This window comes from Zosterops lateralis (genome assembly GCF_965231275.1).
Source record: "Zosterops lateralis genome assembly, chromosome: 17".
Taxonomy (NCBI): domain Eukaryota; kingdom Metazoa; phylum Chordata; class Aves; order Passeriformes; family Zosteropidae; genus Zosterops; species Zosterops lateralis.
Genome location: NC_139777.1, coordinates 12892031 through 12913129, shown reverse-complemented (window position 1 = coordinate 12913129; position 21099 = coordinate 12892031). Strand labels below are relative to the sequence as shown.

The 21099-nt window shown below is 54.3% G+C and overlaps 2 protein-coding genes and 1 long non-coding RNA gene across 7 annotated transcripts in view; 2 read left to right on the top strand and 1 right to left on the bottom strand.

Moving 5' to 3' along the window:
* Nucleotides 1–21099, top strand: part of LOC310916337 — a 190844-nt gene that overhangs the window by 77002 nt on the left and 92743 nt on the right. The gene's annotated exons all lie outside the window — the stretch shown is intronic.
* Nucleotides 480–6487, top strand: SLC8B1 (solute carrier family 8 member B1). 4 transcript variants are annotated; one of them, XM_083874040.1, is made up of 15 exons: nt 480–1503; nt 1925–2077; nt 2161–2213; nt 2308–2366; nt 2582–2686; nt 2779–2946; nt 3063–3170; nt 3256–3312; nt 3513–3643; nt 3761–3902; nt 4262–4383; nt 4570–4723; nt 4811–4891; nt 5417–5481; nt 5566–6487. In XM_083874040.1, exons 1-15 carry the CDS (start codon nt 1381–1383, stop codon nt 5761–5763), a joined length of 1719 nt encoding a protein of 572 aa, XP_083730166.1. In that variant the 5' UTR covers nt 480–1380; the 3' UTR covers nt 5764–6487. The 4 variants fall into 4 exon arrangements, with proteins under 4 accessions (XP_083730166.1, XP_083730167.1, XP_083730168.1 ...); XM_083874041.1 differs by lacking the exon at nt 480–1503 and adding an exon at nt 1512–1778 and having other exon boundaries at nt 5653–6487; XM_083874042.1 differs by lacking the exon at nt 480–1503 and adding an exon at nt 1512–1778 and having other exon boundaries at nt 5648–6487.
* The window catches only part of TPCN1 (two pore segment channel 1), a 42887-nt gene continuing 29209 nt past the window's right edge, over nt 7422–21099 (bottom strand). For both annotated transcript variants that reach the window (XM_083874037.1, XM_083874038.1), the window contains exons 12-26: nt 20492–20540; nt 20229–20292; nt 19385–19429; nt 18580–18636; nt 18436–18489; nt 18018–18090; nt 17712–17819; nt 16428–16499; nt 15484–15573; nt 14675–14790; nt 13944–13990; nt 13343–13496; nt 11895–12031; nt 11100–11180; nt 7422–10060 (exon numbers count right to left, since the gene is read on the bottom strand). In XM_083874037.1, the coding sequence (XP_083730163.1) occupies nt 9938–10060; nt 11100–11180; nt 11895–12031; nt 13343–13496; nt 13944–13990; nt 14675–14790; nt 15484–15573; nt 16428–16499; nt 17712–17819; nt 18018–18090; nt 18436–18489; nt 18580–18636; nt 19385–19429; nt 20229–20292; nt 20492–20540 (1270 nt within the window). In that variant the 3' untranslated portion in view covers nt 7422–9937. The remainder of the gene's footprint in view (nt 10061–11099; nt 11181–11894; nt 12032–13342; nt 13497–13943; nt 13991–14674; nt 14791–15483; nt 15574–16427; nt 16500–17711; nt 17820–18017; nt 18091–18435; nt 18490–18579; nt 18637–19384; nt 19430–20228; nt 20293–20491; nt 20541–21099) is intronic.

The window sequence follows — 21099 nt, the reverse complement described above, 5'->3', positions numbered from 1 at the left end:
GGGCGGGGCTTCATTGTGACCACGCCCTCACGGTGCCCGCCTGGGCAATGGAGCGGGATTGGGGCGGAGCGTCAGCGTGGCCACGCCCCCCGCGGCATTGCCGTGTATCAATGGGCTGGGCTTTGTTTGGGGGCGGGGTGTAGGTTGGCCACGCCCTCCGGATGGCCGATATGTTATTACTTCACATGGGGCGGGGCAGGGGGCGGGGCTTCTGGCGTGGCCACGCCCCCGGGCGCTCTGAGGCGGCGGGGACTCCTCAGACCCCACACAACACCCCTGTCCCCCCCATGGGACCCCACGCTCCCACCGCGCCTCTCCCCGCGCCGCAGGAGATGTGTGCCGGTTCCCTCCTCCCTGCCCCAGCCGTGCCCGCCTTTGGGAACACGCGTGGACCCCTGGCGTGAGCAGCCCGGCCCCCGGCGTGTCCCTGTGCTCGGGGCAGGGCGAACACTCGAGGTGCTGATGCCTCCCCTGGGCCCCCGAGCCGCGGCAGCCCCGGCCTTGTGCAATTCCTTTCACCTCTTCCCCGGGGAGAAGGGCAGAATGCAGCTTCGGGGAGAAACTGGCCAGGGTGGGAAATGGATCTGTGAATCCCATCAGGATCTTGGAGCTCCGGCCGTGGGGGCCAACCTGCACCCCACAAACAGGGCACGGCGCCTGCACGGGGCACGGCTGAGGCTGGGCTGTCCCGGGGCTGGGGACACCGGCGCAGGGGTCCCGGAGCTGGGGACACCGGTTCCCGGAGTGTCACCCCAAAGGGGGGCTGTAGGTGGGTGTCCCGGCCTGGGAGGGACGGGCCGGAGCAGGGGGCCGCGGGTGTCCCCTCCCCGCGGGCAGCCGCGTGGGAAAGTGTCGCTGTCGCTTTAAGGGCGGAGGGTGGCGGCCCCTTTAAGGCGGGGGGGCCGGCAGGGCTCGGCTGCCCGCGCACGGCAGAGGGGCCGCGCCGACACGGTGGGGCCGCGCCGCGGGTGGGTCCCCGGGTACCCCCGTCCATCCCCGCATCCCCCCGGGATCCCCCACCGCCGCCGGGGTCCCCGTCCCCACCCCCACCCGCACCGCCGCCTCTCTGTCCCCGCTCTGTCCTCGTGAGGGGGTCCCCTGGTCCTTCTCCGTGGGGTGTGGGTGCTGTTCCCCCTCCCTTCGCTCGGGGTGGCCCCGGGCTGAGACCCCGGCGGGGACGGGCTCCATCTGCCCAAGAGACGCTCTGCTTTTTATCCGTTTTATTATTTTTAGCATTCGTTATAATTTCCTATTTTAATATTAATTTTTAACCGCTCCTCGCCCCGCCCGGGGAGCGCGGGATGGGGGTCCGGGGGCAGCCCCCGCTCTCTGCCCCCGGGGACCGCGGCCGGTGGTAGGTGTCCCCAGGGCCAGGGGACCATGGGGCTGGCCGGGGTGCTCAGCCTGGCCGGGGCGCTGCCGGCGGGGACCCCGCTGCTGCTGGACGTGAGGCACACGCTCCCTGCCGGGGGGGATGCTCTGAGCCACGGACGGGACCTGGATGTAAGTCTGGGGGCCGCGCTAGGATTTTGGGGGGGACGCCGGGAGGGATTTGGGCGCTGCCGGGGTGGTGGAGTCCCGTCCCGTCCCTGTTTTCCATGTCCCCGCCATCGCAGCAGGGATCTCAGCAGGATTTCCTCCGCTGCTGGTTTTCTCCTCCGAAAACCTCGCTGCTTGCCAGGCCGGCGCCTTCCCACGGCCGGGGGTGGGTGTGGGGACAAGGGCTTCCACCTCTGCTGGCCCGGGCACAGCCCTCGACCCACGCACGTGTAGCACAGGTGGGGAAACTGAGGCGGGTGTGACAGCGGCCTGCCGAGAGCAGCCCTTGTGGGGGCAGTGTCCCCTCGGGGTGGCCGTGGCAGCCCTCGGGAGGGCGGTGGGTGCTCGGGGGGCCCGGCCAAGCCCCCTCCCCTGTGCCCCGCAGTGCTGGGAGGTTCGGAAGCACAACAGCTCCGAGTGGTGCCACTTCATCCGGACCAACCCCGACTGCCGGCTGGACGGAGGCTTCCTCGACTATCTCGATGGGGTCTTCTGTGTCTTCCCGCCCCGGCTGCTGCCCCTGGCTGTCACCCTCTATGTAAGGACGGGAAGGGGCGGTGCTGGGGATGCTCTGCTGTGGGGCCGTGTGGTGAGGACCTGCTGACCCCCCTGACCCCACAGGCTCTCTGGCTCCTGTACCTGTTCATCATCCTCGGTGTGACAGCGGAGAAGTTGTGAGTGGCCCCGCAGAGAAGGGGAGTGACCAGGAGCCCCATGGTCCCCAAGTAGCCCCATCAGCTCTCTCTGTCTCCTTTTCTGCCCTTCCAGCTTCTGCCCCAATTTATCAGCCATCTCCACCAACCTGAAGCTGTCCCACAACGTGGCAGTATCCTTGGCAAATCACAGGGGCCTCTCAGCCAGGGTAGGAGAGGTGGCTGTGACAGGGTCACAGGGAGGCTGTGACTCGGCACCATGCCAGGGGAAACCAGTTCAGAGGGTGAGCTGGAGGTGACAGCAGGACAAGTGGTCATGGGCTGGCACTGGACAGGGTAGGCACAGGGAGGAGGACACCAGGTCTTTTCCTTGACGACCCCTCTCCATGGTGTCACCTTCCTGGCCTTTGGAAATGGGGCACCTGATGTCTTCAGTGCTGTGGTGGCCTTCTCCGACCCCCGGACAGCGGGGCTGGCCATCGGGGCCATCTTTGGTAAGGGGACTCCACTGCCGTGTCCTCACGGAGTGACATTTTGGAGCTGTGGGGTGTTCCCACGTCCCGAGAGAGTCGTGCTGTGTTGGCAGGTGCTGGTGTGTTTGTGACCACGGTGGTGGCCGGGGGCATTGCCCTGGTGAAGCCCTTCACAGCCGCCTCCAGGCCCTTCCTCAGGGATGTCATCTTCTACATGGTGGCCGTCTTCCTCACCTTCGTGGTCCTCTATGTGGGCAGGATCAGGCTGGGAGAGGCTCTGGGTGAGCGCTATGGGAGCTGGGGATGGTGGGAGCAGCCTGGGGGCAATGGGGGCAGCCTGGGGGTGATGTGGCAGCCTGGAGGTGCTGTGACCCCCCCCATCACTCCCCCATCTCAGGTTACCTGGGGCTCTACGTGTTCTATGTGCTCACCGTGGTGCTCTGCACCTGCATCCACCGGCGGCAGCGGGGGGATGGGCTGGCCCCTCCCGGGCCCTGGGAGCCAGGTAAGGACTGCCCAGCCGGGATGGGACCCCCAGCCCCAATTGTGTGTTCCCTTCCACTGCCCCTGCCCACTCCTATTCCCCACAGAGATGCCAACAGACATCGAAGAGCCGGAGGCCTCGAGCACAAACAGTGGGGACTATGGTATGTTGTTCCCTGTGGGCTCAGGGCTGGCTCTGCTCCGTCCTCAGGGGTCCCAGAGCCCCCCAGGCTGCTGCAGGTGGGACTGAGCCTGTGGGGTGACTGAGCCCGTGGGGACACACAGGGAGCTGCAGCGCCATGCTGGAAGGGCTGGGTGGGACAGGGAAGCCCCCACCCTGCTCAGTCCCTGTGGCCCCTCACAGGGGAGGAGTACCGGCCCCTGCTGCCCTCCCAGGAGACCTCCCTGCGCATCCTCACCATGGCCCTCAGCCCCCTGGACTACCGCAAGTGGAGGAGGAAGCCCTGGTACTGGCGGCTCTTCAAGGCCTTCAAGGTGAGTAGGGGGCAACACGAGCCAGGAGGAGCCCCCCAAGGGGGGGACTTTGCTGTGGAGTTGGGAGCAGGTCATGGGGACCTGGCAGGATGTCCCAGCTGGATGTCCCCATGCCAGGTGCCCGTGGAGCTGGTGCTGCTGCTCACCGTTCCCGTTGTGGACCCTGACAAGGATGACCTGAACTGGAGGAGACCCCTCAACTGCCTGCACATCCTTACCAGCCCCCTGCTCTGCGTCCTCACCCTCAAGTCAGGCGCCTGTAAGAGCCTGGGGCAGTCCCAGCTTCCAGGAGGGGACAGGACTGAGATGGCCAGCAAAGCCCTGGGGACTGCAGGAGCCCTTCAGAGCTGGCTTCCCATTGTGGGGAGGAAGGATGGGCAGGGGAGAGCCAAGCTGTCTTTGCAGCTTGATACACACTCACAAGGGTGGAGGACTTGGGCCTCCCTGCAACCAGGTACTGGGGAAAATGGAGCAGGCCTGGCCTGTCTGGGGAAACTGAGGCACAGAGGGGAGCAGCTCTGTTTGGTGGCTTTAACTGACAAGGCTTTACCTCCTACCTCAAGCCTGGTGGGATCCTGTCCCAGCCTCTCTGATGCCTCCTCTCCCCACTATGTGCAGATGGGCTGTACCAGATCCAGGGCATCTTCCCAGTCTGGGGACTGGTCACAGTGGTAGCCTCTGCCCTGGCCTTCATCATCTTCATCACCACGAGCAATGAGGAGCCACCCAAGTATCACTGTGTATGTAAGGTGTCCCCCAGCCCTGAACACCCATCAGAGACCAGCACAGCCTGCTCCAGACTGGGCTGAGGGTCCTGGGGCAGAGCAGAAGCTGGACCTCTCTCCCAAGTCCCCAGGAGGGACTCTAGGAGGTGTGCAGGGCCCTGTGGGATGTACTGAGGACCAGCTTGCTCCTCTTTCTGTCAGGTGTTTGCCTTCCTTGGGTTTTTGGCCAGTGCCATGTGGATCAATGCTGCGGCCACGGAGCTGGTGAACATCCTGCGGACCCTGGGCATCATCTTCCAGCTCAGCAACACCGTGCTGGGCCTGACACTGCTGGCCTGGGGCAACAGCATCGGCGGTGAGGGCTCTGCTGCTCCCCAGTGCCCCCCTGGCACACCTTGGGGTCCCCCTGCCATCCTCAAGGTGCCCTTTTCTCCCTGTGCAGACACCTTCTCCGACCTCACCATGGCCCGGCAGGGCTATCCCCGCATGGCCTTCTCCGCCTGCTTCGGGGGCATCATCTTCAGTATCCTGTGGCTGCCAGGGCCAGGGGGGTGGCACGTGGGGCAGGAGCTGCCCAAATTTCCCTGCCTGCAACCCAGGGAGAGGCCCTTATGTTGCGGGATCACTGGGGAGGAGCTGGGCAGGATCCATCCCAGAGTCCCTCCAATGCTGCAAACCCCACAGTGTTCCCACAGTGCAAGGGACACAGGTACTTGGGAGGGGCGGGGATGAAGCCAGCAGTACCCCCCTGTCCCCACAGCTGCCACAGCCCCAGCAGGGTGGGAGTTTGGGCTGGATTGTGGCAGATTTGGGATTTGCCAAAGGGAAGGAGGGGAGGGGGCTGTGCCTTGCTCTGGTGGGTTTTGGGTGGTCTCCAGACCAGGCTGAAGCCTCTCCTGGAGCACTCAGGGTTGTATTCACCAGAGAGAGAGAATGCTTTAGCCAGGAGGTGCAGGAAGGAGGAGGATGTGGGGCAGAGGGATGTGCTCAGTGCTGTTGCTCCCTGGAGCTCTCCTGTGCTGTGTGTCCATCCTGAACGTGCTCCCAGACATCCTGGTCGGCGTGGGCCTGGGCTGCCTGCTGCAGATGACCAGCAGCCAGCCGCTGGTGAAGGTAAGGCTGTGGTGACTTGGGGACACGGGCCAGGCTGGCAGCACCACCCCGGTGTCACTCCACATCACCCTCCTGTCCCCACAGCTGGAGCCTGACAGCCCCCTGGTGTGGGTGCTGGCCGTGGCGCTGGGGTTGAGCCTGGTGTTCTCCTTTGTGACGGTGCCAGCGCAGTGCTTCCAGCTGGGAAAGGCCTATGGAGTCTGCCTCATCACCTACTACCTGGTGTTCCTGTGCGTGGCCCTGCTCACAGAGTTCAGGGTGATCCACTTCTCCACCCCATGAACAGCCCCGGGACATCCAGCCCTGGATCTCGCTCTGTCCCCCCACTGCACTGGGGTCTTGCTGTCCCCTCCCCTGTCCCTGGCAGGGGGACAAGGGCACCTCGACCTCACCGTGCTGCTGGAGGTGCCAACCCAGCCCTGGGCTGCTGCTGTCCTTTGGGGAAGGAGCTGTCAGTGCCCACATCCTCTCCTCACTCTTTAATCCGTGTAATTTAAGGAACTCTGGGCAGGAGCAACATCCAGACCTCAGCTGGGTCTGGTTGCAGGACCAGAGAATGGGGAAGCTCTAACTCAGGGGCACAGCAGGAGAGGTTTAGCCTCCTCAGCTCCCTGCAGTGCTCTGGGACAGAGCTGGGGCAGTTGTGAACCTGCCAAGGCCCAGGCACGTGTTTGTCTGTGGGCAGGACTGTCCCTGTTGGCACCATGGGCTGGAACAGCAGACAGGGCAGAGCCAGGCAGGGTTAAGGGGACACACTGGGTTTAGTGCAAGCAAAGCCTGAAGGAAGAACAAACACCAAACCAAGGGAGGCTGGTTTCCCCTGCTTTTTTTAGTAATGTTTTTTAACCTGAGTTTCAGATCCTACTTTTCTCCTCCTCCTGGGGTGGGCAGAGCTGTAGGAAAGGACTTGGAGGTTTCCACACACAGTGTTGACCTCTGGCAGGACTAGATTTAGGCACTGTAAAATAACTGCAATAAAAAAAAAAATAAGACAAACAAACACAAACCCAACCTTGACTTTTGCCTCCTGCAAGGGCCTTTCCTCCTCCTCTGTGCTGGTGTGACATAGCCCTGACTCAGCACGGAGCCTTTGGAGGGGAGAGGGAACAGCCAGGACACAGAACCCTGGGAGGCCCAGAGTGGTTTTTCCTGGGGGAGTGGGGAAGTGGTTTCTAGTAGCTGATGTCCCCAGAGCCATCACGTGCTGCCACACTGGGAACGGCCACAGCACAGGGTCAGCACAGCTCAGTCCCTGGGGACAGGGACTCCTGCAGGGCCCACAGGGCCAGGGGAATGGGATGTGTGGGCTGGTGGTTCTGCTCCCCAGCTGGAGGGTCCACAGGACACAATGTGGAAAGCAAATTGTCACTCCAGAGGGACACCCACAGCCCTGCTCCATGGGAGAGTGGCTTGTTGGGCAAACACCACAACTGTCAGACCTGGTTCTTCCTTCTTTACTCCTGGGCCTGCAGCATTTCTCCTTTTTCTAACAGATACCAGCAGCTTTCACAAAAAGTAACACTGCCTTGTGCCTGCAGCCATTGGCTCTGCCCCGACCTCTCTCCAGGACACAACGCCCACTTCCTGCCACGGGCAGGGCTAGAGCAATCCAAACCCTGACCAAAGTCCCGGGACAGAGGTGCAGGTTCAAACAGTTCTCCTGGCCTCAACACTGCACCTTTCAGCTTTCAAAAACCCAACTCTGAAAGCATCATCTTGATGTTTAGGGGAAAACCTGGCAGGGGGAAGGCAGAGGGGAAGGCGGGCTTCAGAATGTCCTGAACAGGAATGTGGAGCAGCTCAGCGGGGCATGCAAACAAAATATTCCCAACACAAGCACTTGCCACCGGGCAGGCTCCTGTTCAAACACTGGAAATGCTCCAGCCTGGCCAAACCCCACCCCTGGAATAACACAGGAAGGAGGAAAGGAAGCCGCAGCCTTTACGAAGCTGAGGATGCTCTTTATTAGTGCGCCTGAAAAAAAATCTAGAGAACATCTGACAGACACGTCCATAAAATCGGGGTTTGTTTGTTTGTTTTTTTTTAATATAAACAAAACGCCAGCATACAAAATCCTGCAGTGCTTCCTCCCGTGCTCCCTTACAAAATGATTGTCTCCATCGTCAGTCTATGTGTCGGGGGAGGGAGAGGAGGATAAATAGAAGGGGATGCCCCGTACTCAAACTTTGTTTCCTTCCAAAGTCATATGGAAGAAGCAAACTCCTGCCACCCTCCTTGGGTTTTAGAAAAATAATGAACACGGTGGGTAATGTGGGGGAGGATCAACACCTTGGAGGCAGCAGCCTGACCCCCAGCCCTCCAGGGAGCCCTTTATTGCATCATCAGTGGTCAGTGCCTTCCTCAACAGAGCTTAAAGCCACAGCTCTTTCACACCCAGAAAACACCAAAAAAAAAAAAAAAAAAAAAAAAAAAAGGTCACTGACAGCCCTGCCATGAGAAATTGGCTGTAGGGGAAGGGGAATGTGGAGATTAAACACAGCCACATTTTTTTTCCCCACTAACCTTCATAATGCTCATTCATTCTGGCCACAACTTAAAGCACAATAAACACCCTCTCCTGCAGCCCCAGGACTAATCTGGATAAACCTCCCGGGCTGCAACTCCATGCAGAGCAACTGCAAGAGCAACAACTGCACTGCTCGTTAATTTGTGGCTGAATTTATGGTTTGGAAAACAGCCCTTTAAGGTCCTTCACGGGTCAGCTCAGAAGTAGTTTCATACCTGCAAGTATCCAGAAAGGAAACAAAGAGCTGCTGTGAGGCACCCAGGGAATTTGGCAAGGGTTGGGAGCAGCCACTGGTGCGTGTGTGCTGCTCTCCCACTCCTGCCAAGTGCTCCCACTGTGCCATGAAGGGAGAGATTTCCAGAAGCAGCTCTGTCTCGCCTTCCTCTGAAAATCTCACCCACCCAGGAGATGCTCCTGAGCTGCCCAGGGAGGAGGATCAGCCCTCTCCTGCTGTCCTTGTGCCACGAGGTGAGGCCACCAAGGAAAAGACAGGCAAAGGGACAAAGGGGATGGGGACACAGATCTCCCACTGCCTGACGCACCTGGAGGAAGGGGGAAGCCTCCCCAGGAAGCTCCACTCTTTGTCTGAACCTGAGGAAAGATCCAAACAGCAAGAGGTGAGGGAACCTCACAGTTTCCAGGGACTTCCAGCCTCCGGAACTTCCACCACTGACAGGGAAAAGAGGGACTTGGAGAGAGAAATGGTGACAACTGATGACACAACTGCCACAATCCCACAAACGTGGCAGAGCTGGGAAGGGATCCCTTTTCCTCCTGCCTCCTCATCCCTCAGCTCTCAGGTGCAGAAAAGCAGACATGTGAGAAGAATCCTTGTCTTCCACATTCCTCCTGCACCCAAAATCCAGGGGAACACCAGAGGTCTTCAGTGGATCTTCCCAAGATCCGACTGAGCTGATGTTTTCCAGCCTAAGAAACATTCCTGCAAGGGAAGAGCCCCAGTGTGTGCTGGGACTTGCCCAGCTGGACTGAGGACTGACCAGCAGGACTGTGAGATGCTCAGGAGCCCTTCTTAACACAGAGTCAGGCAGAAAAAAAACCAGACTTGGAGCTGTGAAACCTTCCATTCTTCTTCCCAGTCATTTATGGGAGCTAAGGACCAGCCAGAGAGGTTTCACAGAGCAGGTCAGAACAGTCGCATCCCCCTGCAGAACCCTCCTCCCTGAACAGAGAGGAGGTTTGGGGTCTGCAGAGGTGACCCCAAGCCCAGGCAGTGCCAGGGGCAGGACTGACCGGCAGCAATGCAGATACAGAAGAGACAGAGTCTCCAAAGCCCTGTCCCACCTATAACCAAACACGACGAGGTGCTGGCCCCCAGTTCTGCCTCAGAACTGCTCAGGGACAGCAAAATTCAGTATTCAGAGCTGGAGCTACTACAGGGTGCTCATCTAGGTGTGCCAAAAAGGAGGGGGAGGGCAGGCTGCCCTTCCAAAAGTGCTGAGATTTCACACCACCTCCCCTTTCTTTGCATAAGGAAGGCGGAGAAGAAACAAAAACTCACTCCCTGATCTTTTGTCCCTAGGTTAATGGTGCCCTTTGAGCAACAGGGATCTTTCAAAAGGGCCGAAGTTTTACTGTTAAGCAGATGACTTCAGCGAATTCCCTGCTGTTAATGGATTACACATCCCTTTCCCCAAGGTCTGTTAGTGGTGAGACAAGCAGCAGGAGCTGAAGCCTGGGAAGGGGCTCTGAGGGACAAAGGCTGTGCTGAGCATGGGCATCACGCTCAACCTGTGTGCAGCAGCCTTCCCCAGAGCCCCCTGGGCCTCGGGCTTCTCAGCAACCACTGCTGGGGGCGAGATTTGATCCCTACACTGGTACACGGACAGATCTATATACAGCCTCCCAAAAGACAGCCCGGGGAGGAATACTCTAGGTTATTGCATAGAAGGTGGCTTGCATTAGCTAGGCCTAAATGACAGTCTGGGAGCGTTGTCGGAGGCTCAGGGGCTTCAGAGAGCTGCTGGAGGCAGAGGCAGGCTCCTGCAGTGGTGGCTGAGATTCCTCTTTCCTGGAGTGCTCCTCGTACCATTCCTGCAGTGGGGGGGGTAAAGAGGCAGGGATCAGGCTGTGCCCCTCACACCCCCAAAGGGCACAGCCTGCTGTCACTGCCATGTGAGGGGACATTTTAAAGGCACTGAGGGCTCTTTCCTAAGGCCTGGATCCAGCCTAACCTCCTGGAACAACCCAGCTACAACTGCAGCATGGCTGTGCTGGAGGCACTGAGACCTTGCCACCCACAGCCCAAGGAAACTTCCCTCCCTCAGGATGTCCCTCCTGAACACCCAGGGCTTGAGTACAGCCCTTCCCATGATGTCTGGGACTTGCAGAGCTGCTCCTGGGGCTGGGCAGCTCCCAGGGTGTCCCAGATGTCACATCCCCCTGTCACAGACTGAGCAGGCAGGAAGTTTCTCTGCAGATGACCCAACCCCATGGTAAATAATGTGCATTTTCCTCAGGAGGACTCAAGACTCATCCCCAGCCCGTCTGCTCTGGGGACAAAGAACAGATTCAAATGATCACAAGATTAATTCTTTCAGCACTAATGATTACATTAGCCCACAACCTTCAACTGCCCTTGTCAGGACAGTGACCCATGGCAGAAAGCTCCTGACTGATGACACTGGCAGGAAGGTGCTAAAATCCCAGGGAATCTGCTGATTGACTTGTCTCCCATCTTGCTCAGCCTGCAAACCAGGCAGCCCTGCCTGGGCCAAGCCCTGCTTTCTGTGTCAGACAGACACGCCTAAGCTCAAACACGACCACATTCCAGAGGTTTAAGAGCCCTGAGCTCAGCAGCCAAGCCCCAGGCAGCACCAAACTGAGCTCACAGCCCCAGCAGGCACCTGGGGAGCCCAGGGCAGCTCAGCAGAGCAGAAGTGCCTGTGCACACCCCCAGTGTGATAACTGTGACTGGCCTGACACAGAGCTGAGGAGCTCTGATGTGCTCTATGGTGTAACAAACCCCTGGTCTCAGAGGAAAGCAGCCCCCAGGGTTTGAAAGGATGAGCTGTTATTCCAGGGAATGTCCTCACCACAGACTTGGTGGCAGCTCCAGCTCAGGCCCACATACCTGTATCTCCTCCTCATACATCTTCATACTCAGATCACTCTTGGTCCTCGACCTCCGTCCCAGGAACACTGTTGACATTTGCTAAAGAGTTGGGGCAAGGAGGAGGAAACACCAACAAAGACATTCATCAGTCACTGAGCAGCTGGATCTGTCCTGGAACTGGAGGCATCCCTCCTGTGGACACCCATCACCCCCTGATGAGCTCAGACCACCCCAGGCTCCTTCTGTTGTCACCTGAGAGGCTGCAACCCCTGTCCTGTGTCATGGTGACATAGGGGTATCATGGCCAATGTTAAAACAACCACTTCAGCCTTTCCCACATGCATGAGACAACAGTTCTGAGGCAAGAGCTCATATTCTCAATTTAGAATGTTTTAGAATGGAAGCATAAGCAGTGCCATGGGGAAAGGAAGGACCTGGAATCAATGCCATGATGTTCCTGTAAAATGCTCCAGGACTGTCCAAGCCTCAGTGTGTGATGGCACAGAAAGAGAGGCAGAATTATGAGATACTGCCTTCCTTAGAGGAAAACTAAATATGCTTTTTTCCACTCAGCACAGGGCCAGGACAGCTCTAAGGGAAGTCTGCAGGCAGCAGGGATGAGCTTTTGCCAAGGCTATGCAAGGAGCAGCTGCTGCTTTTCTAGACCAGCAAATTCTGTGCTGCTGCAGAGTCTCTCCAGCTCAGCCCCCAACACTACAGAGGCAGGTGGATCTTCTCTCTCTAGACAGACAAAGTGGGGCCCTGGCAGACCTCCCTCCTCTGAAGGTGAGAACCCACAGAGCTTCCTCTTACCCCATATTTGTCCATCTGCAGCACGATCTTCTGCAGCTGAGCTGTTTCAGTGGCAGCTGAAGTCCTCTTGTACAGCTCAATTATGCCAATCACCTCCTCCTTGGAGATCTCCTTCTCCAGCACAATGCCATTATCTTCTGGAGAGGCAAGAAACAAAAAGAGGTTAAAAAAAAACAAAGTCTCCAAGACGAGCATTGCTTCAACAGCTGCTACAATCACCCTGGAAAGCAAAGCCTAAAGCACACAGGACCAAGCCAGAGGTCAGGTACAGCCTGTACCTGCTTTTGTGACTAGAATATGGATATGCTTGACCTCCAACAAGGCAGAGACAAAATTAACTAGTGTGTAGGGCCAGCAAACCTTCTGACTCAAACTGTTCTCATCAGGCTCCCTGGTATCTTGAAAAAAAAAAAATCTTGTAGCTTTTTTGCTAGCCTATAAATTAAGAAATCATGTAACCACATAAGAGTTGCTGCCTTTTGACTTTCACCTGCCTAAGAGAGCTTGGGAGTCCTGGGCTAACCAATCTCCTTCACTGCTTCCTTCAAACTGGGTGCAGGCAGGATCCCAAGTGTTTCCCTAATTAACAGCTCCCGGGCCACACAAATCTGATCTTGTGGCACCTAAAAAACCAGGGGGCTGGGGCCTTCATCTGAAGGAATAGCAGGAGAAGAGCTGTAAGCCATTAGTGTGGCTTTGGCACTTGAATTAAAAGGTCAGGAAGGTGCCTGCAGTTCCAGACCTCCCAGCTCAGGAGAAAAAGGACAGTGAGTAAATGATGAGGGGGAAAGGAGAGCTCAGTCACTGCCAGTTCCTAGAGGAAAAACCATGTACAATATCAGCACAGAATCAGCAGACTAAGTACAACCAGAAAATGTGGGAAGCACTGGACAGGCAGTGTCTGCTGTCCCCCAGCTCGTGGCAAAAACTCCTGGCAAATCACCTTGGAGAGACATCCTGCCATCAGTGAGTGCATTAGTGAGGAAGGGAAATTGGTTTTAAAAAATTATCAACCTTCTCTTCCGGTCAGGTCCCTCATTGAGCTTTGCTACATCATTGCTGCAATGTTTCCTAGAAACTTTGTGTGAAATGCACAAGGACTTCCTACTTTCAAAGAATTTGGTTGAAATGGCTCAAGTGCCTGAAGTTTGTGCGCGTGTGTGTGCGTGTGCGTGTGTGTGTGTGTGTGCAAACATATTGACAGATAAAACCCACAAAAATACACCCACACATGCTTTTTGGGGAATTCTGGGGGGAGAGATGAGGGGCAGAGCAGAAAGAAATATCACACAAAAGCAAAATAATTACCTCAGGATGTCAGGATTAAAAAAAAATAAGATAATAAAAAAATATGTTCTTTTCCTGGCCAATTCTATTCTCTCCTAGAGACATAAAGTACCAGGGAGGGAAGACCCAACGCTGTAGGTCAGCTAGGCCTCAGTTCTGACCTTCTGAATCCTGGCTCTTGCGGGTGTAGTTCATGCGGAAGACAAAAGCGTCCAGGATGAAAGCCACAATGATTGTCATCACCACCATGGTCACAATGTAGAAGATCATGAAGTACAGACGGCTCCAGTGGGTGGTTTGGGATGTCACCCCTTCCTAAAGAGGAGAAGGAAGAAGTGAGCAGTGCACAAAAGAAGGGAGAGGTGCTGTTAGCTGCTTGTCAAGGGGCACAAAGCAGCATAAACACTCTGGCCCCAGGGACTGTTTGTGCAACGCTCAATGCCCCAACAGGTCCTCACAGCTCAAAAGAGAGGTTCCTACAGGCAAACACACAGAACATCCAAAGCTGGTGGCTGTAAGAGCCACTGTGCCACGAGGACACAGCTTGGACAGCAGGGTGACAAAGTGGAGCACAGGGTAACTTCATTTGTCCAGCCTGTGAAGCTTGAAAACGTGCCCAGCAGCATGGCAGGGGTTAAATGCCTCCCAACAGGCAGGAGCCAAAAGATATCTGGCAACAAGTCACCGTGGGAGGAAAGCATTGGTGGTGTGGAAGGTGTGCCTGAGCTGACAGAGCCTGTGCTGCCTGCAGGGCTCACTCACCATGATGATGTACCAGTCATTGACCACCGTCAGCTCAAACAGCGTCACTGCGCAGGAGAGGGAGAAAACACACACAGGTAACTGTTTTATCCATCCTGACCTGTTCTACAGTCATTTTCAGATAAAGTATCTGACAGGGAAGACTGACACAAGACAGCAAAGTCTGAATAAAGAGCAAATCCAGAGAGAATGTAGACCCTCCTCACTGCAATGACTTCACACAAAGGGGGTCAGATCCACAGAAACTGCAGCATGGCTTCATCTCTGTTTTTCCTAAAGAAACCAGACCTGACCCTTCACCAGAGAGCATGGAGACCTCTGAAATCTCCAGGAGATAAGCATTCTGCTCACATATTAGGAAAAATCATGGAGAGTAATCAACACATTCAAATTATTCTTCATCAAAGGTTTTAAAGAGAGGCATCGCTGTTGGTTCTTTAGAAGGGAAGTGATTTAATGCCCTCCTTAAACACCTCTGGTCTGATCACCTGCCAGAACTGATCTCCTGGCTTCCAGCTGGCTCTGAGAGACCTCTGCTTACCCTGCAAAGCAGCCCTGGCACAATTAGTCAACTGGAGCTCTCCAGACAGAAAGAGCAGGATGCTGAGTGAGGTGCATTAGCAGGACTCCCTGGGAGAGTCCCAGGCTCACATGAGCATTACAGCATTACAGAGCCATCCAGCTCTGCAGGAACACAGGATAATCTTTTCTAGGGACAAAAGTGCCCTTACCAAAGCTGTTCAGAATGTTGTCAAAGTTGTTGAGATAGTAATAACCTTCTTCCACAACTGTTTTGTTGCCAACTGTGTGGTTCACCCAGCGGTAGGAATCTGCGACTGTGCTTGTGCTGGTTGGAGAAAACAGGACAAAGAATCAGCAGAGACTGGAAAAGCAAGGAAAACCTAAAAAGTTATAAATACCAGCCCCTCTAGAAGCAATTTCTAGAAGAAGAGTGGCAATTTGTATATCTTGGCCAACACTTGTCTTTTCCTCTGGAAGGAATCCTCTCTCCTTCACAGCTCAGCACAAGCACAGGGAGCACACCAGAGTCTTTCTAATCATTCAGCAAATATTATACCAGAGAAACCGAGAGTATGAGTTCATGCTCACACCCTTTAAGCTTGGCATTTCCAAGTGGTCTGCCATCATTAAAGGTGAAAAGGGATCAGGATAGCACCAGGTGAATTTATGTTGGGTGAATTTGTTGCTGGACAAGCAACTCTGGCATCACAGAAACAGAATGGTTTGTGTAGGAAAGGACATTTAAAGCTCAACCAGTTCCTGCCATGGGCAGAGACATCTTCCACCATCCCAGGCTGCCCCAAGCCCCATCCAACCTGGCCTTGGACACTTCCAGGGATTCAGGGGCAAGAGAAATGAAGTATCTCCTGGATTTTTGCCACATGTTGCCTCAGCTACAAAACTCCATTCAGCCCCATCCTCAGGCCACTTCTCCACAGGGAAATGGAGCTGCCAGAGCTCCCTGCTGCTGGCTCAGCACCAAAAGGACTCTTGAGGGGGCTGGATTTGAGGTACTCACTTGCAGCAGTTGGGGTAGACCACGCCAGCAAAGAACTCCATGCCAACGATGGCAAAGCAATAGTAGAAGATCAGCAGGGTTAAACCCAGGCTGGAGGCAGAAAACAGAAAGAGTACTGTGCTGCTGAAGAATTGCTAAGGCAGGGGAACACAAAATCCTGGGCTGGTTGCTCTGGGAGGAATTCCCAATGGATGGGAAGCAGCACTGGAAACCCCAGCCCACCCTCCCTGCTGCTCTGGCCCTGCAGCTCTTGGCCTGCTCCCATTCAGGGAGCCCTTGGACAAGGAGTTTGCCACTCACTGAAGAGAGAAACTAAAGAGCAGCCTGGATACCCTCCCAGTCTGTCCTTTTCTGTTAAATAAACATCTCTCCACAGCTCCTTTACTAAAGAACACCACACACTGTTTCTGCCCTCTCCACATCCTTGGATGCAGGGACTGTGCCAAGAGCAGGGCTCTCCAGCCAACTCAGCCTCCTGCAGGGGAAGCAGGGCTGAGGAGGCCCCACTTGAGGCCACACTCAAGCCCCAGGCTCCCTCTGCCCCACCATTTCACAATAATGCTCTCCAGGGGCTCTGCTGAGGACAGGGGAGCATCTGGGGCTGAGGGGATTCCTGCCAATGTTCTTCCCACATGGGGCTTCATCTCTCAGCAAGAGCTGGGATGGGGAGAAAAATTAAAACAAGCAGGGATTCCCAGTTATCCTCACACAAAAGCAGGAGGAGGCCCAGGGTGCTGGAGTGTTGCTGCTCCAAGGAATTGGAAGATGAACACTCCACTGGTTAAGAAGAATCAGATCACTGACAGATGAGAGCATAAATCCCTTCAGCAGGTTGGACAGGTGCCTATCCTGACCCCAAACCTTCACTCCCCTGTTCCTGCCATCACCCCAAGAGCAGAATTGGTAAAAATTGGTAAAAAAACCCCAAAAAGCTAAACTGGTACCTGGCCATGCGAGGGAACAGCTCAAACATGGTGTCCAGGACGTTCCTGTAGCGCTTCTTCAGTTTGAACAGCCTAGAAGGAGACACCAGGAGTTATCCACAGCCTGCAGCTCTCCTGGTGTCGGGGGAAAGAGCTGAAAGGACAATCCCAGCTCTCTCTACCTCACAGGTCAATGACAGGGAGGTTTCCTGACACCTCACTGCTCTCGCTCAGGTGGTCCCTGCTCACCTCTCAGTGTCCTGCTGTCCCATCAATGTTGATGACACATTCAACTGTTTACAGGACTGAGGATCTTGGAGGGGGGGGGGGGGGGGGAAGGGCTGTCTTTTTACATGGCACGATGCATAAACAGCTATTTAAAACTCCTAAAAATTGTAAGAACTTACTCTAGTCCTGTGTACAGGGTCAGGATTCATTCCTGCTTCCCCAAAGACACAAGCTTTTCTGTGTTTCCCCCATGACCCGAATAAAAACTGATGAAAGAAAACTACACTGTGCCTGCTAATTTAAGATTTGGCAACCCCATCAGCCTTTAGAGAGAAACACAGCTGCCAAACAGGCTTTGGCAGGGGAGGAACAGAGAAAACAATTTTTTTCTTTCCTCTCTTGAGTGTCATGAAGTGTTTTGAAAATCCTCACTGAAGAGCTAAATTACATTAGCTTGTTTTTAATGAAACATTTCGCCTCAAAAATCCCTTCCCCCTGTGGCTCTGGAGGTGTTTGTGAAGGTGAGTGTACCTGGACATGAGAGGGTTAATCAGCCCTAGCTCTCTGAATTTTAGAGAGGTTACAGACCATGGTGCTGTTCAAAGTGTGAGGTGCAGTTAGAGCAGGGCAGTACTTCACCCTAGAAAGCAGCATCCTTTGAAAACTGTAATTTCTGGTAATTCAATGGAAATTATTAAACTGGCTCAGACCATCTCACCCTGACAGGAAAGCTTTTCTCTGAACAGCCTCAGACAATTTAGAGGAGGTGTAAGAACCCCACGAAGGCAGACACAGGATAATCTGCCCCCAGTAAATCCCTTGATCTCTATTAGAGATCAGCTTAAGCTCCAAAGCACGGGGTTTTCATATCCCATCCCAAGTTTTCGTTATCGTTCCCTCTGATAACTCAGGCTAATCTCATTACCCCACGCAATTCCCGTCGGCCACGGTCACGTTCCCACTGAGCAATCCCTGCCCTCTCCTGCTAAGGAGCTCAGTCCCCAGTGGGGCTGATGGAAAACAAGCCTGTTTGTTCCCACCTGCTCTCTGGAATCCCCTCTGCCTTTCCCAGCTCACCTCAGCAGCTGGAGGGGCCGCAGGACCACGATGAAGTAAAAGGGCTCCATGTTAAACGCCAGGGTCATGAGCCCCAAAAACGCAAACAGGGTGACTGAGAAGTCAAAGCTGGGAAGAAAAAATAAAATAAAATCAATGTAAGAGCAGTGATTTATCAGCAGAGAAGAGGGATTGGTGCTGCTCCAGCCTAACAAAATGCATGAGGCCAGGGGCAGAAGAGCTGTAAGAGTTTGCTGATGGACTTCTCTCTACAGGCTCAGCTTGGAAGTTGATGTTTCCAACCCAAAAAGATGAATGTGCACTTACAGATTCCAGCCTGAGGACAGGTACTCCACAGGCCCCAGCCCAGTGGTCTTCAGGAGCAGCTCCACACCATAGACTGCAAAACAAGAGGGATCAGGGATGAGCAGCACCACAGGAAAGGCTCATGGGAAGGTTTGCCCTCACGGATGTGTGGTGACTAAAAGGTTTTTGAAGAGGGGTTTAACAGACCCCACCCATCCTCCTCATTCTCAGTGAGGTGCCCAAGAGACTTTTCTCCTCCAAATCAACACATTTCCCTGTGTTCAGGGAGATTTCTCTCTGGAAAAGTCTACAAAACAATCCCTGCCAGGCACACCATTGTTCTGGATGGAGGCTCTACACCCATGGTTAAGTTTTAACTTCAATTCCCTTCCCAGCTCCTCAGGAAATGACACAGCCCTGTTGGGAGGTATCAGCTTACTTGTGAGGAAGACTATGTAGCTCCATGGGACATTCCTGGAGAAGAAATTCCCTCCTGCAAGACACAAGAACAGCTTTCTCAAGTCTTCTCTTGTTTCCAATCCCCCAGCACCACAGTCAAGGACCAAACTGTGATGTTTCCTACCTTGCAACATGAAGGTTTCAACAAGAATCCAAATTCCATTGACAGCCACCACAGTGTCTGGAAAACAAAGATAAAACCCATAGCAAAACCACTCCTGGATATCCATTTCTCAGGCTAACAAAAAGAATACAATATGGGACAAGTGGCAGGGTCATTGGTTCCTACTCAATGAACAAACTGAACTCATAAATTGGGATTCTTCCCCTATGTCTTCCCCCACGCCTTTAAGAGATGCAGTGCAAAGCCTTTATGTTCAAAAAGAAACAAAACTAAAAAAAAAAAGCAACCAACCCCCAAATTACTGAGTAGGAACAAATCATTTAGAAGCCAGCAGATAGCACCAGGAGGAAGCACTCTTTCTCCTCTAGAGAAGAGAAGCACAGACTCCTTCTCACAGCCAGCTCAGTTGCCAAGCAATCCCTCCAGCAGTGAGGACACTCTCAGCTCCTTGGGAGCAGAATGTGCCTGACTGGATAGGCACTGCCTCATCCAGCATCCTCCAGCTGCAAGATAAACCCCCCAAGGTTTGGGACAGCTGATCACCAACCCACCTACATACAACAAGCTGCCTCCTCCAGCACCAGCCCCACAGGGGGGTGAGCCAGGGAACCTCTCCAGAACTAGAGCTGAGAGCCCAGGCTGCTGGTACAATGAAGCAGTTCCCTCCCTCTCCACCAAAACTCCAAAATTTGTCCATGAACCACAGCTGAGGCCACACCAAGTCCTTGGAGGGCTGGCAGACACAGCACAGCAGAGCCACATGAGTCAGGGAGCCAAAGAGAGACAGCTCATGATTCCTACTCACACATAGTGTACTGGAACACACGGGACTTCACCAGGATGTTGATGCCTGTGTGAAGGAAAGGATGACAAAATGAGTGTTTACACCATCCTCCACACCACAGATCCCTCTGTCTTCTCCTGAAGAGCCATTTTCCTCACCAATCCTCAGCACAGAAGCTGAGCAGATCAGCAGATGATTAGCTTTCACTTTTCAGGAACAAGTTTAAATATCCTTTAGAATTTCATCAGCAATGAAGTCATTATCCTTAGCCCCCAAGATGCTCTGTTTTGTCTCCATGTGGTAATTCTGGGGTGTGGACAGAGGTAAATGCTCTGTCCATGTTGGGAACAATAAGGAGAGTTGGGAACATCAGCAGAGCTCTGAGGGCTCCTGTGGCAGCTGTATTTGGATCAGAGGGTGTCAGCAGTTCCCCAGGAGCACACAACATCTCAGAAGAGCTGCAAGTTCTTAATTCTGAATGGTTACAACCAATCAGGAACCTTGGGACACAGGAGGTGAATTGGCAAGAGATGGCTCTGATGGGGGTTTCAGGCCTCTTTTCCCTTCCCAAACTGCTGTCCTTGACCTGAATGGGAGCTGCAACCACATCCTGGGACCAGGCAGCCCTAACAGCTTTTGTGACAACCTCAATCCCACTCCAGAGTCACTGCAGGAATATTTGCAGGACAGAAATCTTCCCTGGAGAGTCTGAATCCAAGTCTCTGGCCTCAGGGGATACACAGGGACTTGGTTAGAAGGCCTTCCCTCAGCTGTTTGCCAGGGAGAAAGTCCCTTCAGAGTGTCTTTGTAAGGACACACTCTTCCTGTCAGCTGAACACAGACTGCCATGAGAAAAGTGTGTTACCTTTAAAAATAAGGAAGGCAGTCCGTGGCAGGTCATCAAACCAGTGCTCGCGGTTCCGTTTGGCCTAAGAGCAGAACAGCCACGGTCAGCAGCAGCCAGAGCCACATCCATGCCAAAAAAAAGGGCAGGGAGGGAGACCCACCTTACCCTTACCACCTGCTTCTCTTAAATTGCCTTTGTTTCTTACCCAGCTCCTCTCTAACCACTCATTTTCTCTTCCTCCCACACACCGTTCCCTTCTTCACCACCCAACAAACTCTTACCTTCCATTTTAAGCCAACAACTTCATAGAAATTGTAAAAATCCTTTAGACTGCAAAATAGAAAGAAACATCTGATCAGAGCCTTGAGGGTGACCAGCCCCTTAATTGTCCTTGTCAGACATCACCAGTGGAGAGTCCCTGGAAGTTATTAACTCCTTATCAGAACTGCAGCCACAGCTGATAGAACTCAACAGTGACCTCTTCCCAGCCTGGCCAAAGGTTCCTGACTGACAATAGCAAGAATCTCCTTTCTGTAATGCTTCAGCCCTTAAGGGAAATTCTGACTACTGAACTCCAGAATTTTACCACTAAGAGGAAAGACCTGAGCTTAGATGCCAACTCCATGGGATGGAGATTGCACTGCTCTTCATGAAGAAGTCTTGGACTGCCTTAATTACTCATACAGTCCTTTTCTAACGTCTTTGCACATTTTCTTTTCAAGGTAAAAATGAAGTTTGAAAAAGGACATGAAAGCAAAGAAACTCATAGAACATGAGTGCCAGTCTAGGTGCTCGAGGTCAGGCCTGTAACAGCTTTTATGTGTCTGCAAGTGAGGATGCTGAACTTCTCAGGCTCTTACTGGTGACATCGGTGCCCAAATTTCAAAAC

Coding starts and splice junctions, on each gene's coding strand:
- SLC8B1 (XM_083874039.1), top strand. CDS start 1,599: ATGTCCCCGCCATCGCAGCAGGGATCTCAGCAGGATTTCCTCCGCTGC. Junction 2,367..2,581: donor GCTGTCCCACAACGTGGCAG/TATCCTTGGCAA, acceptor CCCCTCTCCATG/GTGTCACCTTCCTGGCCTTT. Junction 3,644..3,760: donor GGCTCTTCAAGGCCTTCAAG/GTGAGTAGGGGG, acceptor TCCCCATGCCAG/GTGCCCGTGGAGCTGGTGCT.